Source organism: Pan troglodytes, chromosome 20 (genome assembly GCF_028858775.2).
Source record: "Pan troglodytes isolate AG18354 chromosome 20, NHGRI_mPanTro3-v2.0_pri, whole genome shotgun sequence".
NCBI lineage: Eukaryota > Metazoa > Chordata > Mammalia > Primates > Hominidae > Pan > Pan troglodytes.
The window spans coordinates 5,530,669-5,555,775 of record NC_072418.2 but is presented as its reverse complement, the minus strand read 5'-3'; the positions used below and the strand labels follow the sequence as shown (position 1 = coordinate 5,555,775).

General features: G+C 61.1%; 1 protein-coding gene across 2 annotated transcripts; it reads right to left on the bottom strand.

The window, feature by feature from the left end:
- Positions 1-950: 950 nt before the first annotated feature.
- NCLN (nicalin) lies at positions 951-24,778 on the bottom strand. Of its 2 annotated transcripts, none has more exons than XM_524050.9 (15): positions 24,406-24,778; positions 17,873-18,063; positions 17,105-17,249; positions 14,265-14,359; positions 11,605-11,685; positions 8,876-8,979; positions 6,664-6,752; positions 6,364-6,503; positions 5,772-5,950; positions 4,499-4,586; positions 4,335-4,373; positions 4,100-4,263; positions 3,274-3,327; positions 3,056-3,134; positions 951-2,896 (listed from the first exon to the last, which is right to left on the bottom strand). In XM_524050.9, the coding sequence occupies exons 1-15, from the start codon at positions 24,587-24,589 to the stop codon at positions 2,837-2,839; spliced, it is 1,692 nt and encodes a 563-aa protein (XP_524050.5). In that variant the 5' UTR covers positions 24,590-24,778; the 3' UTR covers positions 951-2,836. The 2 variants fall into 2 exon arrangements, with proteins under 2 accessions (XP_524050.5, XP_009432628.3); XM_009434353.5 differs by having other exon boundaries at positions 4,100-4,260; positions 24,406-24,766.
- Between the last annotated feature and the right edge of the window lie 329 nt (positions 24,779-25,107).

Sequence of the window (25,107 nt, the reverse complement as noted above, 5' to 3'; positions counted from 1 at the left end):
CAGCTTCCTCAGCTGCCCTGACCTCCCCACGCCCCCACCTCTCCCTGCTTCTTCTCACCGGCACATCTCTGCCTCTCCTCCTTCCCCGAGAGCACGGATCTCAGGCCAGGGACACATGGCAGCTCCACCAGCATTTACTGAGCCTGACAGCTGGGCAGGCCAGGAAGGGGGCCTGGGCACCGGGCAGAACCTGGGAGGGTCCCCGGGGCTTCTGACCAGGAGGGACCAACCCTAGTTCTGCACCTGCTGTGTAGGTTCTCAGTAAAGCAAAGCTAGCCGAGTATGGTGCCCTGCTGGGACCTCTCTGAACCTGGGGCTGGGGTTGGAAGCCGACTTCACACAGCCCACTGCCCGCCATCCAGGGTTGCAGAGTCCTCCCAGATTCATGTCCAAAACAACCTCAGCCTTTAGCCTCAATTGGAAATGGGATCTTGGCAGAGGTCATTAGTTAGGGGGAACATCTTCCTGGAGCAAGATGGGCCCTGATCCAATGTGACGGAGGTCCTTGGAAGACGAGACAAGGCGGGGGCTGGAATGACGCGGCCACAAGCCGAGGATGCTGGGAGCCCTAGAAGCTGGGAGGAGAGGCAGGAAGGACCCGCCCTGGGGGCCCTGCCAACACCCTGACTTTGGACTTGGGGCTTCGGAGACACTAAGGGTGGATTTCTGGTGTTCTGAGCCCCATAGTTGGTGGTGCTTTGTGATGGTGGCCCAGGAAACAGGTCCATCCATCACCTACAAGACCCTGTACACAGGCCCTCCTCTCCCGCACGGCCCAGCAGCCTTGGGCACAGGCCTGGCCCACGACAGGCTGGAGCCTCACTCCAGCAGAGGGCAAGTCAGTGACATACTCTCCACACAGCCATGCCCCTACTGTCACCCCCTGGAGGAACATGAACCCCCAACAGTTGTCACAATCCAATTCTCACAGCCCCCAGACCAAACACTGGTGGCGATCATTCAATATGGCTTTATTTTCTCATCGGCCGGCTGCATCCCACACCAGCCTGAGCCCCAGACGGTCAGTCAGTGCATCCATCCTGACGACCTGTCCAGGAAGGAAGGAAGGAAGCTCCCTCCAAAATGCTGGCCCCGTGGCACCCAGACAGGAGCCTGCTGGCTAGCACGCAAGCACTCCCCAAATTCTCTCATGGTGACAAGGTGGCAGCTGCCTGGGTCCCAGAGTCTCAGCACAAGTGCCCAGAGGCCAGTGGTGATGGGCCCTTGGGCAAGTCTCTGGAGGAGGCAGGCAACCCGCAGGGCAGACGGGAGAAGAGGGTCCCCTGCCAACCTGGAGGAAAGAGGGGTGGTTGTCCCCTCACCCCTCCAGGCTGCAGGTTCTGGAGGGCAGAGGTGCTGGCCGAAGAACTGGTGGCCAAAGTGAGACCCCCTGGTCCTATCTGGACAGAACCCCAGGCTCCCATGGGCCGGCCCAGGTCCCTCGGACGGCAAACACCTCCCTGGGCCACGGAAGGGAGACGGCTGCGGGTGCCAGGCCAGGACTTGCCCAGCTCAAGTCCCTTCCCCACCAAGCCTGCTCGGCACGCACTGGGTAGGTTATATTGCTAAAGAACGGACACACGGGGGTCTCCCTGAGCTCAACACGGGCCTCCTCCTCTCCCACACACACACGGCGCCTGGTCTGCGGGGTGGAGGGTTCTGTCCGAGGCTTCCCGAGGGCCCGGACCTTCCTCTCCGGGTTCCAGGAAGGGTGGCCCCAGAGGCCATGCCCCAGGTCGTCTCCTTCCCAGCAAACGTTCTCACCTGACGCCCCCACCCCGAACACATTCTTTCTATAGATGAGGAAACTGAGGCCCAGGGCAGGGAGTGAGGGGAGGAGCCACAAGGCCTCCCCGGGCCACCTCCTGCCTCCCAGTACTCCACCCGCACCCAGTTCCCCAGGGAGGACCAACTGGCCGTGGCAAAGCCTGGATGGCCTGGGGGCCCGGTACCGAGCCCAGGAAACACCAGGCACTGCCTCAGGACTCAGGGCAGGGAGCTGGGCCAGGGCCAAGCAGGTGAGGGCCCTGGGAGCTGGGCTGGGGCCGCAGAGGCACAGGGGCCGGAGGGACGGGCTGGGAGAAGAGGAGTGCGGGGGAACGGGGGTTTGCAGTGGGTCGGGGGTCGGGGAGGCAGGGGCCCTGCCAGGCCCCCACGAAGCAAAGGCTGTCAACGATGACATCAGACCCTGCAGTCAGAGAAGGGGAAGGCTGGGTGGTGCAGCTCCCCGAGCCCACTGTCGGGGGGACGGGTCACTGAGACCACATGGGGAACAAAAGGCTCCAGGGGGGCTGGAATCCCAGAACCCCAGGGCTGGCACTGCCCTCCTCCAGGCAAGAGGGAGCAGAGATAAATAACCATGTCCACGCCACCATCGGGGAGCGGGAGGGGACGTCTGAGGACAGACGCGGAGCAGGGAGCAGGTCAGGCCTGCAGTCCAGGCCCCTTGCGGCAGGAGGCGGTGGGCGGAGGCTGCGCACGATCGGGCAGGGGGTCCCGGCGTCTCCTCTTTAATCGTGCATGTGTGCTTACACCAGACCGAGGGCGGCCGGCTCCCAGGACTGGGGGGCTCGTCCGCAAGTCCGTAGCCTGGCCCCGGGACGTCTCCCAAGCTCTCCTCCAAGGAAGGTCAAAGACAAGGAAAAAAAGAAACAATCCCCCCCAGTCTCGGAGAGCAACAGAAAAAAGCTCTCTAATTCAGTGTTTCGACCATCGCCGGGGAGGGAGAGGGCCCCTGTCCCTGCAGGGCCGCCCGGGGCGGGGCAGTGTCCACTCACTCGTGCTCAGCCCCAGGGACTGGGGAGCGGCGGGGGCTCCGGCTGTGGGGGTGGCTGTGTCACTGTGTCTTGGCCTTCACGAGCAGCCTCTGGACGGTCTTGTAGAGGAGGCTGAAGTGCTGGGGACACAGCAGGAGGGAGTGAGGATGTGGGCGGGGCCAGAGCCCCAGGTCATGTGACTCTAGGCTGAGCCAGGGGCCAGGATGCACTTGGAGACACCCAGCCCAGCTCCTCCCGGCGGGCGGCCCCTGCCCCACCTGAGCCTGGGCACTGCTCACCTGGACAGCCACGTAGGCCATGCCGAGGTAGGCAGCAATGCCAACGGCCAGGAGCAGGTCAAAGACGGCTGGCTTGACTCTGTGGAGAAAGCAGGGTCCCTGAGGTCGAGGATGGTGCGGGGCAGTAACGTGGACCCCTAGACCCCCGTGGGCCGCGGTCCCCTCGGCTGTAACCCGTAGGGGGTGAAGGGCTCCAGGTCCCGCTGGCCACCACTCACCTGTACGCATTCATCACTTGCTTCAGCTGGTCGTAGAAGACAAACTCTGGGTCCCTGGGGAGAGAGCACTTTCTCAGGGGGCACCACTGCGCCCAGCTAATTCTTAAAAAAGGGTTTGTAGAGATGGAGACTGGGCACGATGGCTCACACCTGCAATGCCAGCACTTTGGGAGGCTGAGGCAGGCGGATCACTTGAAGTCAAGAGTTCAAGACCAACCTGGCCAACATGGTGAAACCCCATCTCTACTAAAAATTAAAAAAAATTAGCCGGGCATGGTGGCGGGTGCCTGTAATCCCAGCTACTCAGGAGACCGAGGTCCGAGAATCACTTGAAGCCGGGAGATGGAGGCTGTAGTGAGACAAGATCACGCCACTGCACTCCAGCCTGGGTGACAGAGCGAGACTCCATCTCAAAGACAAATAAATAAAAACTTTAAAAAGTTTGTAGAGATGGGGTCTTGCTATGTTGCCCAGGTTGGTCTCCAACTCCTGGGTTCAAGCGATTCTTCCGTCCCGGCCTCCTAAGTAGCTGGGATTACAGGTGCCCACTGCCACATCTGCCTAATTTTTGTATTTTTAGTAGGGATGAGGTTTCACTATGTTGGCCAGTCTGGTCTTGAACTCCTGACCTCAAGTGATCCACCTGCCTCGGATTCCCAAAGTACTGGGATTGCAGGCATAGCCGCCGTGTCTGGCCCTCGTCCCACCATCTCTTTGTATTTGCTCCACCTGGCATCCCCCAGGGGTGAGGGGGTGGGAGATGCAGTAGGGGGAGGTCCCCCTCGGCCCCAGGCTGAACGGGACCAGCGCGGAGCCCCAGCCTCACCGCTTGTCGGCCTTGACGTGGTGCTGCTTCACGTCCTTCAGGTAGCGGCTCAGGTGGTGCTCCAGCGTGCTGAGGAAGGTGCTGTCCTTGTCCACCAGCTGCGCGGCCCGGGGCTGGTTGGTGAGCCAGTCCATCACCGAGTCCAGCTGCTCCTGCTGGATCTGCTGTAGGGACGGTGGCGGTAGTCACGGCCTGGCCCCGCCCACCCACCCACCCACTGGCCTGGCCCCCTTACCATCTGCTCCGTGAACACTGGCATGTCTGGGGGTGTCCCCTGCGGAGAGAGGAGGGGATGGCCCTGAGTCCAGGCCCCTGCAGCGGGGCTGGGGCCAGGGGTGGGGCCGGGGCCGGGGGCAGGGCTGGGGCTGGGGCTGGCGGCACCGAGGGCTCAGGGCTCACCTTCTCCGTCAGGTTGTAGATGACTCGAGTCAGGGCCTCTGCGATGATCCTCGTGTTACGGGTCAGGGTCTTAGAATCCACCCGGGACCTTCACGATTCAAAAACAATGTTTTAAAATGTGGACTTTGGGCCAGGCAAGGTAGCTCTCACACTTGTAATCCCAGCACTCCAGCCTAGGAGACCGTGAGACTCTGTCTTTAAAAAAAAAAAAAAATTAAACTTAGCTTTAACTACTTGGCTGACATGTAGATGCAGATTCACTGGGGGCCCCACACCTCCAGGCCCCTCGCCCTGACCCGTCCCTGTGCGCAGGTGAGGCTACGCCCTGAGGCCTTGGTTCCTTCTGACTCGGTTTTCTGCTCTTCCAGAATTTAAACTGGACTATTCCGTCCTGGTGGAAGAATCCATTCTGGAACCCTCCGCAAATCCCAGGTGGCCCTCCTGGGCTGACCCCTGGTGGTCTTGAGAGAGTTCAGCACAGCTGGGACAGCCGTGCACCCACCCTCATTTCCTGGCAATCTTTCCTGGCTGGTGGGCGACCGCCACCTCCATCCTTTCCAGGACTGCGATTACCCAGGGATGTGCCCCTCCCTCCCGCCACTGGCTTCTGCAGGTCTCCGATGGCTGAGCTCAAACCACTCCTGAGGGCCCAGTGACCGCAGAGCAGAGTGGATGAACTGGAAGGATCTATGCCGGGACTGTGGGCGCTGGGGGAGGAGACGGCGCCCACCTGCTGGTGCCAGGACTGGCCGGGAGTGAGCCTGGGGTGGCCAGACTGTTCCAGGCTCCGCAAAGCCTGCCCAGGGGCTCACATGATGGCAGAGAGACGGGCAGGACACAGGGTCAGAGGACACAGGAAGCCAGAGACACAGTGCCCAGAGGGAGGCGGGGCGAGGAAGGGCCGGGGTGTGGTGGGGGGCCAGGCTCCCCAAGACGGTGGCCGGGGCCAGGCAGGACTTTCGGGCTGTGGCAGGGCCCTGAAGAGGCCCAGAGGCAGGAGCTGCTTGCTCCTAACTCAACAGGTGACGGGGTCTGGGGGTCCTATATGGGGCCACGACCTCAGGCTGCTGGCCTCGCCCTCCCTAGCCCCAGTAAGGAAGAGCTTGCGAACGGCCTGACCGTGCAGCCGGCCTTGGCCACGCACCAGCCCCTTCCTGGCAGCCTGTGTGTGGGGGCCGCTCCCTCCAGGCTCTCATGGCCTCTGCAGTTGCGACCGGTGGCTCAGCCCCCAGGAAAGCCCTAGGAGGGGCCGGGCAGGCACTGCCGCGCTCACCGCACGTCCATGATGCTGCTGCGCTGGCCGTCACGGTGGCTCTCCAGGTGGGACAGCGTGAAGGCGGGCAGTCGGCGGATGGCGAAGCGCTCGTGCTCCCAGGCCAGCACGTCCTCCGCCAGGTTGATCCGCTTGTGCACCATGGAGAACCGTACCTCGGGGAACTGGTGCGCGGCCACCTGCAGCCGGAGGCGCCATTAGCAGAGGGCAGGCGAGGATGGCGGCCACCCCAGCCCATTCCCCAAATGCTCCAGGGGCCTCCCAGAACCCCCGAGGGTGCAAAATGAGGAGAAATCCACCTGCCCCCGGGGTCCCCCTAAGGCCTGCTGGAGCCCCGGCGGGCAGTGAGTGGTGGGTAAGGAAGGACAAGGGGACACCCTGGGACAGGACACCCCAGCCCGGCCCTGACACAGTGTGTCCCTCAGAGCCCCGGGGTTGGACAGCAAGGACACCCCAGCCCGACCCCGACACAGTGTGGCCCTCAGAGCCTGAGGGGTGGACAGCAAGGACACCCTGGGACAGGATGCCCCAACCCGGCCCCGATGTGTGTGCTCCGCAGAGCCCCGGACCCGTCCGTGAAAGGGACACCCACCGTCTCCAGCTCTCGCAGGAAGGCGTGCTGCAGGGTGCCCTCCCGGGGCGGCTTGGACACGTGCAGGTGCAGGCTGCTGCCCCGGCCCACGGTGTCCAGGCACAGCACGAAGGCCACATTGTCCTGAAGCAGGCTGGAGTCTGCAGGACACCGAGAGCTGGCGGGGTGGGTGGGGACCAGGAAGTGGCCCCCGGCCCTCCCTCTGTGCCTCCTGGCTGCCCCCATGGCAACCCCTGGGCCTCCGTGCCTCCCCGCGGCACCACCACCGCGGCACCCCTACCCCCACCCGGGGCCGCTCACCTGTGTGGTCCAGGTTGTCTTCCAGCCAGCGCTTGGTTCCCTGGTAGTTAAACTTGCCTCCTCCAGACGCAAAGAACAGGAGATTGTACCTGGGAGGGAAGACCCAGTGTTAGCTTTGACGGGCAAGCGCCTGGGGTGGAGGAGGACCAGGCCAGGTCAAAGGTCCCCCAGGAAGGGTATGAAGGTCTCCCCAAAGCAGGAAATCCTGACCAGCCCCTTAGGGCGGGGCATGAACCCTCGGCCCTGTGGACACTGGGGCTGGATGGTTCTCTGAGGTGCGGCTGTCCTGGGCACTTCAGGGTGCTGAGTGGCATCCCTGGCCTCACCCACCCCATACCGGGAGCTTCCCCCAATGACAACTGCAATATCACTCAGTGTCTCCAGGCAGCAGTGCCACCCCACGTTAGACCCCAGCTCTAGAGGCTTCTCTGAGCCCAGGAGGAACCGGGGTGACCGACCAGGCAACAGACACCAGGAGATCAAAAAAATAAAGTCTATTCACTTAAAGAAGAAGAATTCTTTTTTTTTAATTTTGGGACGGAGTTTTGCTCTTTCTGCCCACGCTGGAGTGCAATGGTGCAGTCTCGGCTCACTGCAACCTCTGCCTCCCGGGTTCAAGCAATTATCCTGCCTGAGCCTCCCAAGTAGCTGGGATTACAGGCATGCAGCACCACACCTGGCTAATTTTGTATTTTTAGTAGAGACAGGGTTTCAACACGTTAGGCTGGTCTCGAACTCCTGACAGGTGGTCCACCCGCCTCAGGCTTCCAAAGTGCTGGGATTATAGGCATAAGCCACCCAGGCAGGCCAAAAATTCTAATGGAACACAGCCTTGGCTATTAGAAGGGTCACCAGGGTCAGAGAAGAAAACTGCTCAGCACGCCCCCTACCCCCATCTTCCCACATCTGCCCTGGACTCTCTCCAACCCAGTTTCCCTCTGCCCCAGAAAACCAACCTCTCCCAAGCTGCCAAGAAGCCCCCAGGCCTGGCAGAAACCAGCCCCGTTCACACGTTTTTGACAGCATGAGCTTCTCAAAAGGCATCAGTGGGGGGCTGGGGGAAGAGGTTCTGCAGCTTAAAAAAAAAACAAGTTTTGGCTGGACACGGTGGCTCACACCTGTAATCCCAGTGCTTTAGGAGGCTGAGGCAGGAGGATCGCTTGAGGCCAGGAGTTCGAGTCCAAGTTCCTGCCTGAACCCGGACATGACTCCCGGCGCCTTGTGACTGTGAGAAGGCTGAGAAACGTCTCAGCCACAGTGGCCCTGGCCTCTCTGAACTGCTGACACAATGACTGCAGCAGTACCGTCTCGGGAGCAGGTGACTGGGCCGGGGTCTCACCCGGAGGTGATTCTACCCACCCCGCACAGGAGACACAGTCATGTCTGGAGACATCTGTGGTTGCTACGTCTGGGGGTGCTCCTGGGATGGAGTAGGTGGCACCCAGGACACAGTCATGCACAAAAGACGTCCACAGGGCCACGGGGACGAAGCCTGCATTCATTATCTGGGGAAAAATCAAGTCTGCCCCCTGCTCACACCAGACACCAGGATAAACTCCCGACGGGGTAGACGGGATAAACCAGGGGGACCCCAGCTCCTGGGATTCACCTCCTCTCTCCCTTCCTACTCAGGGTGTGGATTTCAATGTGTGCAGCCTCCTGGGACCTCAGCGGGGCAGATGATCATGGGACACAGTCTCTCCGGGGCCCATGGAATTCCCTAACCCAGGGGGGTCTCAACCAGGGGTTCTTCTGCCCCCAGCGGACAGTGGGTGATGTCGGAGGGCACCTGTGGCTGTCATGACTATGGGGTGTTCCTGGCATGGAGTGGGTGGGGCAGGGATGCTGCTCAGCGCCCTGCAGTGCCCAGGATGGCCCCCACCCCCAGCGAAAAATCAGGCCCCGACCACACAGGGCTGAGGGGATCCCCTAATTTCAGGGCCCTTAGCCGGGCGTCTCTAACACTTGCAGCTGACAGCATTCCCAGCAGGTTCCTGGGGTGAGCAGCAGCTGGGCCCCGTGGGACTCCAAGAAACAGAGCCTGCGAGGGCTCAGCTTAGCCCTCGATAAATAAGGCGCCCCAATTCCTGGGCTCAGGCCCACTTTGGGGCCAGGAGGCTCCAGAGAAACATCTGCAGAGGCGCCTGGTGGGCAGCGCTGTCCGGCAGTGTGGCCCCCGCACCCCCATCCCCCTGCCCACCCCGGCACTCACGCGGCGTGCGTGCGCTTGTAGGTGTAGAGCCGGGAGAAGAGGCGTGCCAGCTCCAGCAGCACGGAGACGCCGCTCCCGTTGGAGTCCGCGCCCAGCGACAGCCACTACAGGGACGGGAGAGGCAAGGCCACGGTCACCCCCGCCCGGCTCCCGCACCCCATGACCTCCGCCCACAGCAGCCACAGTCATCTCTCCGTCACCCCCACCGTACTCCCGTAGCCCCATGACCTCTGCCCACAGCAGCCATGGTCATCTCTGTGCTGTCCCCCAGCCCCTCTGCCACGTCCAGTGGGCAGCTGTGATAGCTCCCCTCCTGTATTCAATCCCCGACTGATGGCCTGGGGTCTGCGGGGCCCCGCCAAGCCCAGGACTCTCCTCGTCCACCTCGGCTCGGCCCGCGCCCGGGAGAAGCTACATGCAGAATTTGGAGCCCAGGGCCAGGCCAGATGCGCTCACAGAGGGCAGCATCTGTCCAGCCCTGGTCTTTGTGCGGGGTCCCCTCTGTGGGACCAACCCTTCTACCCTCGAGCCCCGGCCGTGGGGAGACCTGCACAGCCCGACCACATGCCCTTCCCGCCGCTGGATGCACCTTTGTGATCTAAAGCAGCATTCTCAATAAGGCCACACTGTTTCTTGGACATTGCAATGGCTTGGGACCGTCCCAAGGCCACAGCATATAAAGGGGACCTCGGTGGCACTGAATTCAGGGGGACAATAAACACCCTCCTCAGTGAGAGAAGCCAGATCCAAAAGACTTTGTCCACAGTGTAGGATCTGTTCCTAGGACCCGTCCAACAGGCCAGTCCAGGGGCACTGGGACGGATGCGCACATGCCGGGGTTCCGGGGCTGGGGAGGGGACCAGGAGTGACAGCTGATGGGGCGGGGCTGCTTTTTGGGGTGATGGAATGTTCTGGAATTAGAGGTGGAGACCGTACAACTTTGGATGTACTAAAACCCACTCGTACGCTCTAAAATGGTGAACTTTATGTTCTATCATTATCTCAAAAAATAAATTTGGCTGCGCTCGGTGGCTCACGCCTGTAATCCCAGCACTTTGGGAGGCCGAGGTGGGCAGATTACAAGGTCTGGAGTTCGAGACCATCCTGGCCAACATGGTGAAACCCTATCTCTACTAAAAATACAAAAAATGAGCCAGGTGTGGTGGCACGCGCCTGTAGTCCCAGCTACTCCGGAGGTTGAGGCAGGAAAATCGCTTGAACCCGGGAGGCGAAGGTTGCAGTGAGCCCAGATCTCGCCACTACACTCCAGCCTGGTGACAGAGCGAGACTCCGTCTCAAAAAAAAAAAAAAAACATAAATAAATAAAATAAATTTAAAACAAAAAAAGCTTCATAGGGGACAATGAGGACAGAGAAAGGCAGCGGGCGCGGTGGCTCATGCCTGTAATCCCAGCAGGTTAGGAGGCCGAGGCGGGTGGATCGCCTGAGGTCAGGAGTTCAAGAGGCATTGCTCTGAGCAGCTTGAGTTTGTGTGGGCCCAGCGGGACCAGGCATTCTCAAGGCTGCGGGCCTGGCCCTCCAAGGGGTCGGGCACTCAGCCAGGCAGCAGATCCGCCCGGACCCTCCGCACTCTGCCTGGTTCAGCTGATTTGTGTTCAAAGGAGGCAGGGCCGGGCGCGGTGGCTCAGGCCTGTAATCCGAGCACTTTGGGAGGCCGAGGTGGGCGAATCATGAGGTCAGGAGATCGAGACCATCCTGGCTAACGTGGTGAAACCCCGTCTCTACTAAAAATAAAAAAAATTAGCCAGGTGTGGTGGCGGGTGCCTGTGGTCCCAGCTACTTGGGAGACTGAGGCAGGAGACTCGCTTAAACCCAGGAGGCAGAGGTTGCAGTGAGCCGAGATTGCACCACTGCACTCCAGCCTGGGGGACAGAGCAAGACTCTGTCTCAATTAAAAAAAAAAAAAAAAAAAAAAAAAGGAGGAGGCAGGGTGCTGGTTGACACCGTGGTGCATGCCCCCCACCCCACTCCTGCTCAACCCACGCTGAGCAGAACCAAGCTTGTGCCGCAGGCCTGAGACCAGGAACCTGCAGCAGGGCCCCTGACCCTCGCTGACAGGACAGGCTCTGGGTCCAAAGCTGTTCCTGCAAACACCATGGTTTACGCACGGGCCCTGCTTCCCTCCGGAGTCTGGAATCCCGGCAAGGGCCAGGCAGCAGGGGCTGCAGAAGCAGCCCCCATAGGAACCGGGCGCTGGGTCTCTGGAAGCCTCGCTGGTGACAGTGCTTTGGGCTGTCGTCCCAGCTCACTGCTGACGATGAGGCGTGTTCCACGTGACACACGGGGAGAGGGCCTGGAAGCCAGGACTGGCCTCCCCAACTCACCGCATGCGCCTTTCCCTTCGCGGACTCTGCTACGTGCTCCATGACCTCTCGCTGGGACAAACCACAGCCTCGAGGAGGCCTCGTGTGGAGCCATGGCACCCAGCGCTGGCCCGGGGAACCCTGACTCAGACTCCCTGGGCTCAGCCTCTGACACAAACACCGCCGTGCCCTGGGACCTGGGACCCCGGGGCAAGAGCCGGGCCTGTTTCAGCCCCACGACACCCAGCTTGAGGCCCTCGCGGGGACCAGGATGATGGGCAGAGGCCGTCACGGGGAGAGCCACTGACCCTGGCCGCCATCCCCTACAGGCGCTTTGCCTTGGCACTGGACTGGAGCCAGAATCCAAGCCCTGTGGGGTGGGGGGAATGGGGACACACATACGTACGGGGGCCACTCCAAAGGCGTCGTAGTGGGCCACAATGACGATGGTGGGAAGGTCCTCTCCGCCCAGCCCCGTCAGCCGCCCCTGTGGAAAGAGAGCAGGGGAATGGCCTGGCTGTTCCCGGGGCAGGTGACCCGTGTGTGGGGCTTGGAGACCCCCTCCCCTCTGGGCCACGTGTGGCCCGTCCACTGGGTGCCAGCATCGGCCTCAGCACTGAGAACCACAGGAGGTGCCAGCCTCTGACTCTGGGAGCCCCAGGGAGCTCCTCCAGGGAGGAGGTGGAGCCGGGAACAGACAGGGACCCACTCCTGCTCTGGCCCTCAGGTTGAAATCTTTAAAAATCGGGGAGAGCAGGAGAATAAGTTTTTTTTTGTTTGTGTCTTTTTTTTGTTTGTTTGAGACGGAATCTCACTCTGTCGACCAGGCTGGAGTACAGTGGTACGATCTCGGCTCATTGCAGCCTCCGCCTCCCGGGTTCACGCCATTCTCCTGCCTCAGCCTCCAGAGTAGTTGGGACTACAGGCACCCGCCACCACACCCGGCTAATTTTTTGTACTTTTTAGTAGAGATGGGGTTTCATCATGTTAGCCAGGATGGTCTCGATCTCCTGACCTCATGATCTGCCCACCTCGGCCTCCCAAAGTGCTGGGATTACAGGTGTGAGCCACCGCGCCCGGCCAGGAGGGTAAGTTTTTATAGGAACGGGGCTGAGCCCCTCAGGAGGATAACTGTAGGAATGGGGCTGAGCCCCTCAGGAGGATAACTGTTTGTGGGAACGGGGCTGAGCCCCTCAGCCAGGCATTCGGGTTCCTTCAGGGTCTGTATGCACCCCTCCCTGCCTCTTACCCCACCAAAGTCGGATTCCGCTCTAGCCCGGGGGCCAGCAGACTTTCATAAAGGGCCAGAGGGGATATTTTCAGCCTTGGGGACCAGATGGTGTCTGTTACGACTAAGAAACTGCCATGGACGGTTTGCACATGCATCGGCATGGCTGTGTGCCATAAAACTTTATTTACACAGCCCGGCACGGTGGCTCACGCCTGTAATCCCAGCAATTTGGGAGGCCAGGGCGGGCAGATCACCTGAGGTCAGGAGTTCCAGACCAGCCTGGCCAGCATGGTGAAACCCCGTCTCTACCAAAAATACAAAAATTAGCTGGCCGTGGTGGCGGGCACCTGTAATCCCAGCTACTTAGGAGGCTGAGGCAGGAGAATCGCTTGAACCTAGGAGGCGGAGGTTGCAGTGAGCTGAGATCGCACCATTGCACTCCAGCCTAGGCAACAGGAGCGAAACTCCGTCTCAAAAAAAAAAAAAAAAAAAAAAAAGAATTACAAAAGATTAGCTGGGCGTGGTGGCACATGACAGTAATCCCAGCTACTCGGGAGGCCGAGGCAAGACAATCGCTTGAACCTGGGAGGCGGAGGTTGCAGTTAGCAGGGATCGCGCCACTGCACTCCAGCCTGGGTGACAGAGAGAGACTCTCTCTCAAAAAACAAAAACAAACAAGCAAAAACTTTATTTACAAAAGCAGGTAGAGGGCCGGCTGTGGCCTGGGGACTCCCCGTCTGGCTGTGGGAGTCTACTTGCTGTTTTTGCAACATGCTTTTCCACTTGGAGATCCTTCAACGGCTGAACTCAAAGCCCAGCTGCCAAGAGGGCTCTGCTCACAGGAGAAAGGGCACAGCCAGGGGAAAGGGAGTCGACACGGCCCCATGGGATCTGGAGCCCAGCGCCCGTGCCACTGTGGAGTGATGCAGGCCAGGCCACCGGGTCTCACTGCACAATAACTGGCGCTGGGCATAGGACGCGCCTCCCGGGCCCACAGTGCAATCCAACAGGAACAAACACAACAGCCGCCATCAACGACCCCCAGGGCTCCTCCGCCAAGGCCTGTCTATGGGGAGCCGGGGCCTCCAGGACACTTTCCCCACCCCGGCCTAAGCCGGTGCTTTTCCACTCGGGCCGCCCCACAACAAGGCCTGGGTCCCTAAAACAGCAAGCACGTCTTGTTCAGGGCTCCCCCGACAGTGAGGCAACCCCTCATCTGTGTGGACTCATCTGCGCCCCTCACCGGCGCCGTCCCGCGGGGAAATGCTAGAGGAGTCGGTGCTTTCTCGGGTTTTAGGGCCCCTGCCAGTGCTGCAGCAGCAGCGACGCAGGCTTCACCCTCTGGATCTGCCCTGATGATCTGAGCGGCTACTTCCGCACCGGCAGCTCCCCACCCTCTCTTGACTCTGCTGATACCCCGGGGTGCTCGGAAGGGTCTGTGAGGACGCAGCGTCTGGGCTGACGGGTGAGGTTATGTGATGAGAGGGGGCTGGCGACGCTGCAGCCTGGAGGGGGCTTCCTGGGAGGGGCAGCTGGTGCAAAGGCCCTGGGGTGGGAGGCGGCGGCTTGGTGTGTGGGGGCCCATGATGGAAGGAAGGAGATGGGCCGGGGGCTGGCAGGGGCCTGGGCACTCCACAGAGTGACTCCCCGGCCACATGAGGAGTTTGGGTTCCTGCAGCTGCCAGCGGAGCCACAGGTTTTCAGCCAGGCAGGGGGGCGATCCGACTCCAGTTTCCCATCAGAGGCTCCCCTCTAGTATGGCTGAGCCGGGGAGCCAGGTGGATGGCAGGGACCCCTGGGGACGTGGGGCTGGCTCCGGGGCAGGCGGCACTCACCTCCACGCTGGCAATCAGCCAGTCACTCACGGCCTTGCTCTGTACCCCGCTGGTGACCATCTGGAAGCCGTTGGCAGTGGCCGTGCGCAGCAGTACTAGGGAGAGGGAGAGGGCGCGTCAGCCTCGGCCCAGCCAGGGCCCCAGCCAGGGGGCGTCCCCAGCACCGACACCCCAGGTTGGGGGCTCGGGCAGAGCCAACCAGCCGGGTGTGGGGACGGGACCAGCAGATTTCGACACCACATGATGCCCGTGCTCCCCCTAGGACAACCTTCTCTCGAAATTATTCACATCTCCTTTCTGGAACGTTCTGCTGGGGAATTTCTCCTTCATACCATTCGGATCCTTTCCTCCCAGGCCCTCAACAACAGCTGTTCACTTAGGGACTTAGTGCCAGGGCCTGCCTGAAAATGCCTGTGAGTTCACACAACTTTGAGTCCGCACTTCTGTGCTTTAAAGCATTTTAAAAACACAACTTTTTTTAAAATTTGAGACACGGTCTCATGCTGTCACCCAGGCTGGAGTACAGTGACGCAATCATGGCTCACTGCAGCCTCTACCTCCCAGGATCAAGCGATCCTCCTGTCTCAGCCTCCCAAAGTGCTAAGATTACAGGCATGAGCCACTGTGCCTGGCCTAAAAATACAATCTTTTGAAATAAAATAAAAGATAATAAGAAAAAATAAAATAAAAATGAAAACACAATCGTCATAGGTATGTAAGATATGATCGGCCGGGCGCGGTGGCTCACACCTGGAATACCAGCACTTTGGGAGGCCGAGGCGGGCGAATCACGACGTCAGGAGATCGAGACCCTCCTGGCTAACACGGTGAAACCCCGTCTCTACTAAAAATACAAAAAATTAGCCGGGCGTGGTGGTGGGCACCTGTAGTCCCAGCTACTCTGGAGGCTGAGGCAGGAGAATGGCGTGAACCTGGGAGGTGGAGGTTGCAGTGAGCCGAGATTGTGCCACTGCACTCCAGTCTGGGTGACAGAACGAGACTCCGTCTCAAAAAAAAAAAAAAAAAAAAAAAAAAAAAGATATGATCACTGGGGGAAGCATGCTCCTGGGAACTCTCTGTAATTTTTTTTTTTTTTCAAGTCGGAGTATCATACTGTCACCCGGGCTGGAGTGCAATGGCACGATCTCAGCTCACTGCAACCTCTGCCTCCCAGGTTCAAGGGTTCAAGTGATCTTCCCACCTCAGCCTCCTGAGCAGCTGGGACTACAGGCATGCACCACCACACCTGGCTTTTTAAAATTTTCTGTAGAGACAAGGGTCTTGCTATATTGCCCAGGCTAATCTTGGACTCCAGGCCCTCAATCAATCCTCCTGCCTCAGCCTCCGTAAGTGCTGGGACAGCAGGCATGAGCCACCAGGCCTGGCCCTCAACATCATTTTTACCAGCTGTGTAATACTCCACCAAGTAGAAGATTCCTCCTTCAGGTTGCAGTGAGCTAAGATTGTGCCACTGCACTCCAGCCTGGGCAACAGAGTAAGACTTTGTCTCACAAAAGAAAAAAAAAAAAAAAAGAAGACTCCTCTTTCCTTCTTCTCTAACAGGATACTTAGGTATTTGCAGAACTATACTTTTCTATTACCACAACAAAAATGGCCATTGTCAAGACTTTTAATCTAGACCAGGGATTGGGAACGTTTTCTGCAAAGGATCAGATAACACTTTCAGCTTTGCAGGCTGGATGGTCTCTGTCGCAGCCACGGCAACTCAGTTCTGCTGCTGGGAAAGCCACCGTGGACTGTGCATAAATGAATGTGGCCCACTGCCAATAAAACTTTATCAACAAAAACAGGTGGCCCCTGGCCGGTGTTAGCCAACTCTGCATCTAGAATTCCACTGATCTGGCTGTGTAGGATGAAACTTTTTTTTTTTGAGATGGACTTTTGCTCTTGTTGCCCAGGCTGGAGTGCAATGATGTGATCTCAGCTCACCACAGCCTCCGCCTTCCGGGTTCAAGTGATTCTCCTGCCTCAGCCTCCCAAGTTGCTGGAATTACAGGCGCCTGCCACCACACCCGGCTAACTTTTTCTATTTTTTTAGTAAAGACAGGCTTTCGCCAGGTTGGCCAGGCTGGTCTCGAACTCCTGACCTCAGGTGACCCACCCGCCTCAGCCTCCTTTACTATAGCTTGAAACCACAGCACCAAACTGTTTTTGTTGGGGCTGGGCCAGGACACACCTGCCTGTTCTCTGCGGCCCTGGGCTCTGGCCTCCCTTCTCAGCCCTGCTCCCCCAGTAGCTGACAACAGCCCCGGGCAGGCCCCTCAGCTGGCTTCTCCAGTTCCTCTTTCTCCTCACTCTCCACAGCGGCCACTCCCATCTTTCCCCACCACAGGTCCCACCACAGAGCTCCAGGTTCCTGCTCTGAGCTCGCTGCCAGGGCCCCCATTCACGGGGCTGGAGGAAAGGTGTGTGCCCCTTCTCCGTAAGGACACCGCCGACGCACCCACACCGCCCACTCGAGATGTGATGCTGAGAATGTCCTCGGCAGGTAGAGAACTGAACAGATGCCCGTGTGTTTCATAAACCCCGAGCCCCTGAGGATGGGAAAGGCTCCTCCTGAGTCCGTGGTTCTGGTCTTTCGTGTGCACAGAGCCAGCAGCTGGGAGGGGGGACAGGCGGCTGCAAAAATGCAGAGTCCCAGGTCCCAGCCCGGAGGTGGTGATGTAGCAGGTCCATACAGGGCCCAGGAACCCCCACTGTTAACCCCGGCGAAGGGATGCCACACGCTGAGGGCAGAAACAGCCCAGGGTGACCGCAGCCCTCGGGACGGGGACGCCTCCCCACGCCCACGGCCCCCATCCCTGCAGCGCAGAGCCCACCTTCAGCAGCAGAGGCGGAGCCCTGGGAGGCGGAGGCGGCCTGGGTCTGCTCGTAGATGGACAGCAGGGCCTCGTCCTCCACGGCAAAGTACACGGGGACGATGGTCTCCATGGCCAGCATCTCCGGCTCGATCTCCATGAATTGCTGTGGAGCAGACACACACTTAGGGGGCTGCTGGCCTGGTGGGGGTGCCAAGGTAGCAGGGGGCCCAGTGACTGTCCCTGGTGGGGGTAGCAGGGGGCCCAGTGACTGTCCCTGGAGGGGGTAGCAGGGGGCCCAGTGACTGTCCCTGGAGGGCAGGCAGGCCCTCAGAGGGCGGCATGAACCATGGGGCACTCACAGAAAACCAGGGCTTCCCCCAACCCACCCACCCCTTCTCATCTGCAAAAGTATCTTCACCCAGGGCGTCTGCTGGATTCTACCAGGTCTTGTTCACTCAAGGCAGGGTCTCCTGCGCAGCCCTGTGGACCCTGGGGCCACATCACTGTCTGGGGTGGGGCCGTCCTGGGCACTGCAGGGTGCTGAGCAGCATCCCTGGCCTCCATCCACTCCACAGCAGGAGCGGCCCTCCCTGAACACCTCCGGTCATCACCCAGCGTCCTCTGAAGACAGAATCGCCCCTTGAAGATCAATGGAGCAGGGGAACAGTCCATCCTACTTTCCAAAGGGCTCAGAGAGGCGAAGTGACCCGCCTAGGGTCACACAGTTGCCTCCAACTCCCGCCGCAGCTCTGGACCTGAGCCGGGCGGGGCAGGGCAGACGCTCACCCGGACGACGTCCTGGGGCACGGCGGCCATGGCCCTGGGCAGGATGATGACCACGGCGCCCGCCGACTGCCGCAGGGCCTTCTGGTACTGCTCGTAGGAGAAGTCCAGTAGCCGCATGAGCACGCAGCGGCGGCTCAGCACCTCCGCCGCCATCGTGCGCGCCTCCGTGTTCAGCACTGCGTTCCGTGTGCCTGTGGGCACAGGGGCGGGGTCGTGAGCCTCGGCGGGTGGCCAGGCCGACGGGAGGGGACAGATCCAGGCCAGGGACCCACTCAGCAGCCCCAGCCCCAGCCCACAACCTGGAAGACCACCGATTCGAGAAGCTCCCAGGGTCCCCCCAGCCTGCCCCCCACACACCGGGTCACAGGGGCCATGAACGCGTGCCGGGCCCATGCCCACAGGCTCAGTGCCACGTTAACCCTGGGTCTCAGACCTCCTGAGAATCTTTGTTTTTTGGTTTTGTTTTTGAGACAGGGTCTCACTCTGTTGCCCAGGCCGGAGTGCAGCAGCACAATCTCGGCTCACTGCAGCCTCCATCTCCCAGGTTCAATCGATTCTCCTGCCTCAGCCTCCCGAGTAGCTGGGATTACCGGCACCCACCACCACGCCCGGCTAATTTTTGTATTTTTAGTAGAGACGGGCTTTTGCCTGTTGGCCAGGCTGTTCTCAAACTCCTGACCTCAGGTGATGCTCGCACCTTGGCCTCCCAAAGTTCAGGGATTTCAGGCGTGAGCCACCGTGCCCGGCCCCTTTCTAATGAGAGCAGAGCCCCTTCTCCTGGGAGAAACCCACACTTCCCACCCCACACCGAAGTCTACACAGGATCCTAGACCAGGGCTCGGCAAACCTCTTCTGCAACAGGCCAGAGAGTGAGTATTTCCGGTCTGTGTCTCGACCACTCAGCTCTGAAACTGCAGGCAGGGTGAGTGCAGCCATATACAACAGGTAAGCCAACAAGTGGGACTGTGTGCCAACAAAACTCTTAAATAGGCCAAGGGCAGGCTGGATTCAACTCCTGTTACAGGGGGTCCCAGCTGGGGACCGCTCCCCTGAAGCCTGTTCATGGGCCCCAGGTTAAACCCCCGTGTTGAGCCACGAGACCAGCATGGAGCGACCCTTGGGCTCGCCTGCTCTAGGACCACCCTACCGCGCCTTGGACATGTAAGCTTTCTAGAAATCCAGGGGCTGGGGCGGCAGGAGGCTCAGCAGCTTGGGCTATGGTGTCTCTGGGGCGAGGCGGGGTCTTCCCCGGAAGGCCAGGGCCGTCGCTGAGAGCCTGGGGCTGTCGCTCCATCACGGGCTTATTCACTTCTGCGGTGGCGCTCCCCACGGTCACCGCTCTGGAAACTCGCCAGGGCTTCTGGTTTCGCCGCTGCCTTTTGCTTCCTGGGACTGCTCTTCCCTCCTCTCTCAGCATAACATCCTCCACCCAACAAGACGCAGCTCAGGGGTCCCTGCTCCGTGCACCTGAGCTGCACACGCACCCCCCACTTGCTGCCACTTCACCCCTGCAAGTCTCAGCACCGCGACGATCTGCCTGCTGCCCGCCACGCACCGCGACGATCTCCCTGCTGCCCGCCACGCACCGCGACGATCTGCCTGCTGCCCGCCACGCACCGCGACGATCTCCCTGCTGCCCGCCACGCACCGCGACGATCTCCCAGCTGCCCGCCACGCACCGCGACGATCTCCCTGCTGCCCGCCACGCACCGCGACGATCTCCCTGCTGCCCGCCACGCACCGCGACGATCTCCCTGCTGCCCGCCACGCACCGCGACGGCCACCTGAGTCGCCCTGGAAAGACCCTGGAGAGCGCCGGCCCCTCTAAAAGGGCCACCCGCGTTCAGCTGGGGACCCGGACCTCAGTGGACCACACCAGAAGCTGGAAATCCCAATTCTTACGTCACATCACCCAAATGTTAAAAGACAAGCAATGCTCTAAAACATCTCAGCGCTGCACAAGCCAACAGGATGCCACACAAAGCACGCAAGCAGACCTGATGCAGGGGGGCCGGGGGCGGGCCCCGGGGCCTCCCGTGTGAGACCCGTGCAGGAAGCACTGAAAATCACGATGCCCAGGACCGACTCCAGCGTCCCCGTGGGAGCCAGCCTCGCTCTGAAGGTGGATGCTGGATGCTGGGGACCCTCATTCTCTCATCTCCCCACAGACGCAGCTCTTCCCGGGGCCTGCGCTGAGCCTCGGGCTTGGGGCCAGGGGCGTACATGAGTCCCCAGCTCTGTGTCCAGCAATGTGCTGTCTGGGAAGCGGCGGGAGGGAAGCAGCCTGCTCCAACGGGGTGTCTGATGGGCTGAGCTGGGTGCATGGGGTGGACAGGCGGGACACAGAAGGGACACAGGTCTCAGGTGGGAATGGGCGGGGTCTCGGGTGCAGCACAAAGAGGTGGGCACAGAGAACCAGCTCTGAGGCCTGGGATGGAGGAGCCACAGGGGGCCACGCACCCCAGGCCCAGCAGCCTCACCCCTGTTCCCCTCTACAGAGCCTGACGTCACCAGGCCTGCTGGGGGCCTTTCCTCTTCCCTTGGGAGGCCCCTCAGGGACGTGGCAGCAAAGACCTCGAGGGAGTCCTTGGGGCTCCTGCAGTGCTGGGAGCACCCCTCCCCTGCACCCCACCTGTCCCCACATGCCCTGGCCTCCCAGGGGTGACTCAAATGTCACCCCTTTGGGGCCGGGAGATGAGGACCACTGGCAGGCACCCCCGTTCTCCGGGCCTCGAGCTCCTGCAGGTGGGATAGGGAGTGAGCGAGGAGGGAGAAGGGAAGGAGCAGCAGCAAGTCAGAGGAACAGAGGTGGACACCAGCACCCAGAGCTCCCTGAAGGCCACAGCCTCCCATTCCGAAGCCCCGCCCATCGGAGCCCCGCCTCGCGTCAGCACCAGCCAAGGCCACGCTGCCCTCTGGATCCCAGCCCCCGCTCGCTTGGGACCCAATGGCAAGGGCTCTCTGTGGCCAAGGCCCATCTCCCCAGGAGCACAGATGGCCTTGGGTGGCCCCAGCCTCCCTCGAGGGCCAGGGTCGGGCCGGGTGGCCACAAGTTAGTGTGGACACGGCCCTCTGCGGAGGCGAAACCAGCACCAACTCCCTCAGACCCGCGTCTGAATGGGCTGAGGCCACTTGTGGTGGACGCCATGGAGGGCACCGGGCATCCTGAGAGAAGTCACCAGTTGGCGTGACAGGACTGGACCTAAACAGTGGCCTGGGCACCTGTCTATCTATCGGGGGCCAGACGGCCAACCTTTCCCCTCTCGGGCCATAGGGCTCTGGCACAATCACTGGGCTCAGCTGTTTCTGCGTGGAAGCAGCCAGCGACAAGATGCCAGTGGATGGGCATGACCGCGTGCCGATAAAACTTTATTAACAACAGGCAGAGAGCCAGACGTGACCTACAGGCTGCAGTCAGCTGTATCCCAGATGAAGGAGTTTTGGCAAGTCTGATGGACTTGACGGGTCCTGGGAGCTGGGCGCTCCAAGGGGTGCTAAGGTTCCCACCTCACATGGACCATAAGCTCAATGAGCCCCACCTGCTGTGAACGGCTACCAAGCTGAGAAAGCCTTCACCCGGCAGGGCCAGAGTCCACTCCCAGGAGAGGGGTGCTGTGCACCTGGCCAGTGAGACCCAGATCACACCCAAACACAAAGGGCACCGCCCCGCCCTGTGCCTCCCAACAGCAGCAGGAAGGAAGTTGGGAAAGGACTCCCCAGCGAGTAAGGGTTGCAGCTCCTCCGGGTAGTGGGCCTGGGGGTGAAAGCACACCGGGAAGATGGTGGTGGAGGGTGGCCTCAAACGCAGCACGCTGGGACTTCTCAAGGGCCTGTCCTCGGCAGGGCTCTGGCCCAAACCACCCCTAGTCTCTCGGGGCGGCCAAAGTGACACAGAGGGGTGTGCTGGCTGGGCCTCGCCTACCCTGCGAGAGCTGGACTGTGCTTCCCAGGGCGCAGATGAGGAGCATGGAGGCTGAGGCAGGGCGGCTGCCCCACGGGCTCCTCCGCTCACCCCGGGAGCCCACGGACCAGCTGGGCGAATGCCACATACAGGGAAAGCTGGGCCCAGCTTCCTCACTAGGAGAAAGAAAAGCTGGGGTCCAGGGAGGAGGGTACAGGGGAGGAGGCCAGTGAAAAGAAGACTCAGAAGAAAACCCAGGATTGTGGGCAAGCGAGGAAAGAGAGAAAGGACTGCGGGGGAAAGGGAGGGAGGTGCCACCAAAAAGGGGCCGAGGGAATCGGGGAAGGAAAATGGGGTGAACGTCAGGAGGCTGCGGAGAACAAGAGGCCACACAAGGAAACTGGGAGGGACTCTAGGAGGCTGGAGAGGGCGTCCGTCTGGCCGGGGAACGGGGGGACACCTGCTCACTCAATAGACAACATGCATTCCCTGGGCGGGCTCGCGGGGAAAGAAAGGGGGCCCACATCCGACCAGGGACAGTGTAGGGAGCCGCCAACATGCATTCCCTGGGTGGGTTCTTGGGGAGAGAAAGGGGGCCCACACCTGCCCAGGGACAGTGTAGCAGCCACCAGATCACACCTGCCCGGGGGGCTGGAGGGAGGCCGGGTGAGCTGGAGGACCAGGCAGGAGATGCCAAGAGTGTGAACAGGGTATCTCGAGCTCTAGAAGTGGGGTCTTTGGGGTGCAGACTGCCCTGGAAACCCCACGGAAGCCGCTATGAGAGCCGCAGGCACGTGTGGCTACTTGGGTTTATTACCCTTAAGCAGCACGAAAATCCTGCCCCCCGGTTGCACAGGCCACGTTTTGGGGGCTCGGCAGCCTCCTGTGGCTGCTGGCTCCTGTGCCAGGCAGCAAAGATGGAGGCGGTTCTACAGGATGGTGCCCGTCAGGACCCTTCCCCCGGGAAAATCCCAAGCAGCACGGAAAACGCGGTCACTGCATGAGGAGCCTCTGGCCTTCCACTCCCACCCTCCAGAGCCTGGGCCTTGGGTTTATACACCACCACTGTGGCCCCAGGGCGCTTCCCCTGGACACTGTGGACATTAGGGCCGGATCGTTCTCTGGGGTGGGGCCGTCCTGGGCACTACAGGGAAATGAGCGGCGTCCCTGGCCTCCACCCACTCCATGCCAGGAGCACCCGTGGTCGTGACAATCACAGATGTCCCCAGACATCACCCAGCGTCCCCTCGGTTGACAACAATGGCTCTAAATAAAACAATCGTAACTCTGGGGCAAAATGGGACCTGAGGCCAAAGTCTGGTTCCATCTCCAGAAATGGGCTCCCCAAGGGCTGGCAGATGCTGGGGGTCCCTGGGCCTCAGGTTGAGCCTGAGATGTGACGACAGGGACCAGTCCAAGAGAATCCGGGCTGGGAACTAAGGGGGCCGGGAGAACATGCGGACGGGACTCCTTCACAGGGAAGGCCAGGCCTTGACTTCCAGGGACCTGAGGGGCCAGGCTGAAAAGAAGAAAAACCAGGGACCAGAAGGTTCTGGAATGTCAGGGACAGCTATAGCCAGGCAAAGACAAGGGGATGTGGAATGGTCTAGACACTGGGGTCAGGGCCACGACGGGAGGGGGCGAGGCTGTTGAGTGGGAGACTTGCAGAATGCAAGGCCAAGGGGGTGCGAATTTGGAAAGGGAAGAGGAAATCCTGTAAAGATGGAACAAGTGGGGTTCTGGGAAGTGGGTGTGAGGAGGCTGAGCTGAGGGCGTGGGTATGCATCAAAGGCGGGACAGAAAAGGGGTCAAAGGGAACCCCAGGCGAGTGGACTGAACTGGGGATGTGGGAGGAGACCAGGGAAGCTGGGCTAGCAGATTCTGAAACATGACTCACGAACTGGGACCAGAGAGCGTCAGGGGTCTGGGGACAAATGGGCCCTAGACGTGGGGGCCGGTGACTAGAGCGAGAAAATTCAGGGGAGTTGAATTTGGGCACTGGACAAAATGCACTTGGCACCCAGGGCCGTGGGAGGGGGTGGGGAATGCTGGACCACCGCGTCGGGTGGCTCAGCCTGGCAGAAATCAGTGCAGGGACCTTTAACTCCAAACGCAGTCAGCTAAAGGCGAGAGGCCTGGGAACACGGTCGTGACCCAGTGGATCCAGAGACCAACCAGATGGTCTCCAGAACAGGACCCTGGGAGCTGGAGGTCAGGACGGGAGCGTCTGCTCAAGTGAGCCAGGACCAGGAAGCCTAAGGGGCGGAGGGGGCCCAGGAGGGAGAAACTCGGCAAGGCAGGCAGACGCCGGCCCAGCTGGGGACAGGAGAGAGGGGACTTAGGGCTCCAGGGGCGCGGGACGATTGGCCCGGCCATGGGTTCCGGGGCAGGGAGACCTAGGCAGGGGCCGGGGGCTGTGGGAGCGAGCGCGGGGGGTCCCTGGGCGCTAGGCAAGAAGAGCCGGGATTCCAGGGCGCCCGGGGGTCCAGGGCGGCAGGGCTCTGCCTCGCCTGGGGCCTGAGCATGGGTCGGGCAGCCCAGGCCGGAGCTAGGGATCGGCCTGGGGCTGGCCGGGCCGGAGTGGCGTGGCCGGGGAGCCCGGGGAGCCCCGAGGGTGGGCGGGGACACGCACCGTAGGGCTGGCCCTGCAGGTCGTACTGCTGCATGCGGTACACGGTGAACTCGTGCGCGGCGTCGGCGGCGGGCAGCGGCGGCGCCACCAGCAGCAGCACAGCGGGCAGGAAGACGATGAAGCCGAGAGGCAGACAAGACGCCTTCAGCATGTTCTCCAGCACCTCGCCCGCTTCCTCCAGCATCCTGGCCGGCGGCGGGGCCGCGCGGGGCGGCAGCTGGGACGGGACGGCGGCGGCGGCGGCTCCCGCGGACTCACCTCGGCATGGGTAGCCGCCGGGGTCCTGCGGGCGCCGCGCGGGGCAGCCCGCACTCGCCCTGAGGTCCTGTGGGCACCGCCGCGAACCGCCCCGCCGCGAACCGCCCCGCCGGCCGCGCTGCCTGTCGGGAATTGTAGTCCCTCCGGCGCTCGCGGAGCCCTGTGGGAGTTGTAGGCCCACTCTGGAACTCCCGGAAGGTGCGGCAGGCTGTTCGGCTAATAGCGTTGAGGTTTCACATAAACTCCAAGTCATAAAATGCAATAAAATGCTTTAAAAAACTATTTCGCGATATCACTTTCTTAACCTTGTCTTTGGCGTTGGGGGAGCTGGGGTGAGGGGCGAAAGGTGGGGACAGGACGTGACCTTGCGACCTCGAAGGAAGTTGGGGATAAAGAGAAAAGAAAGTGCCTGGTTGGCGCGCTAGGTCTTCTGGGAGTTGTAGT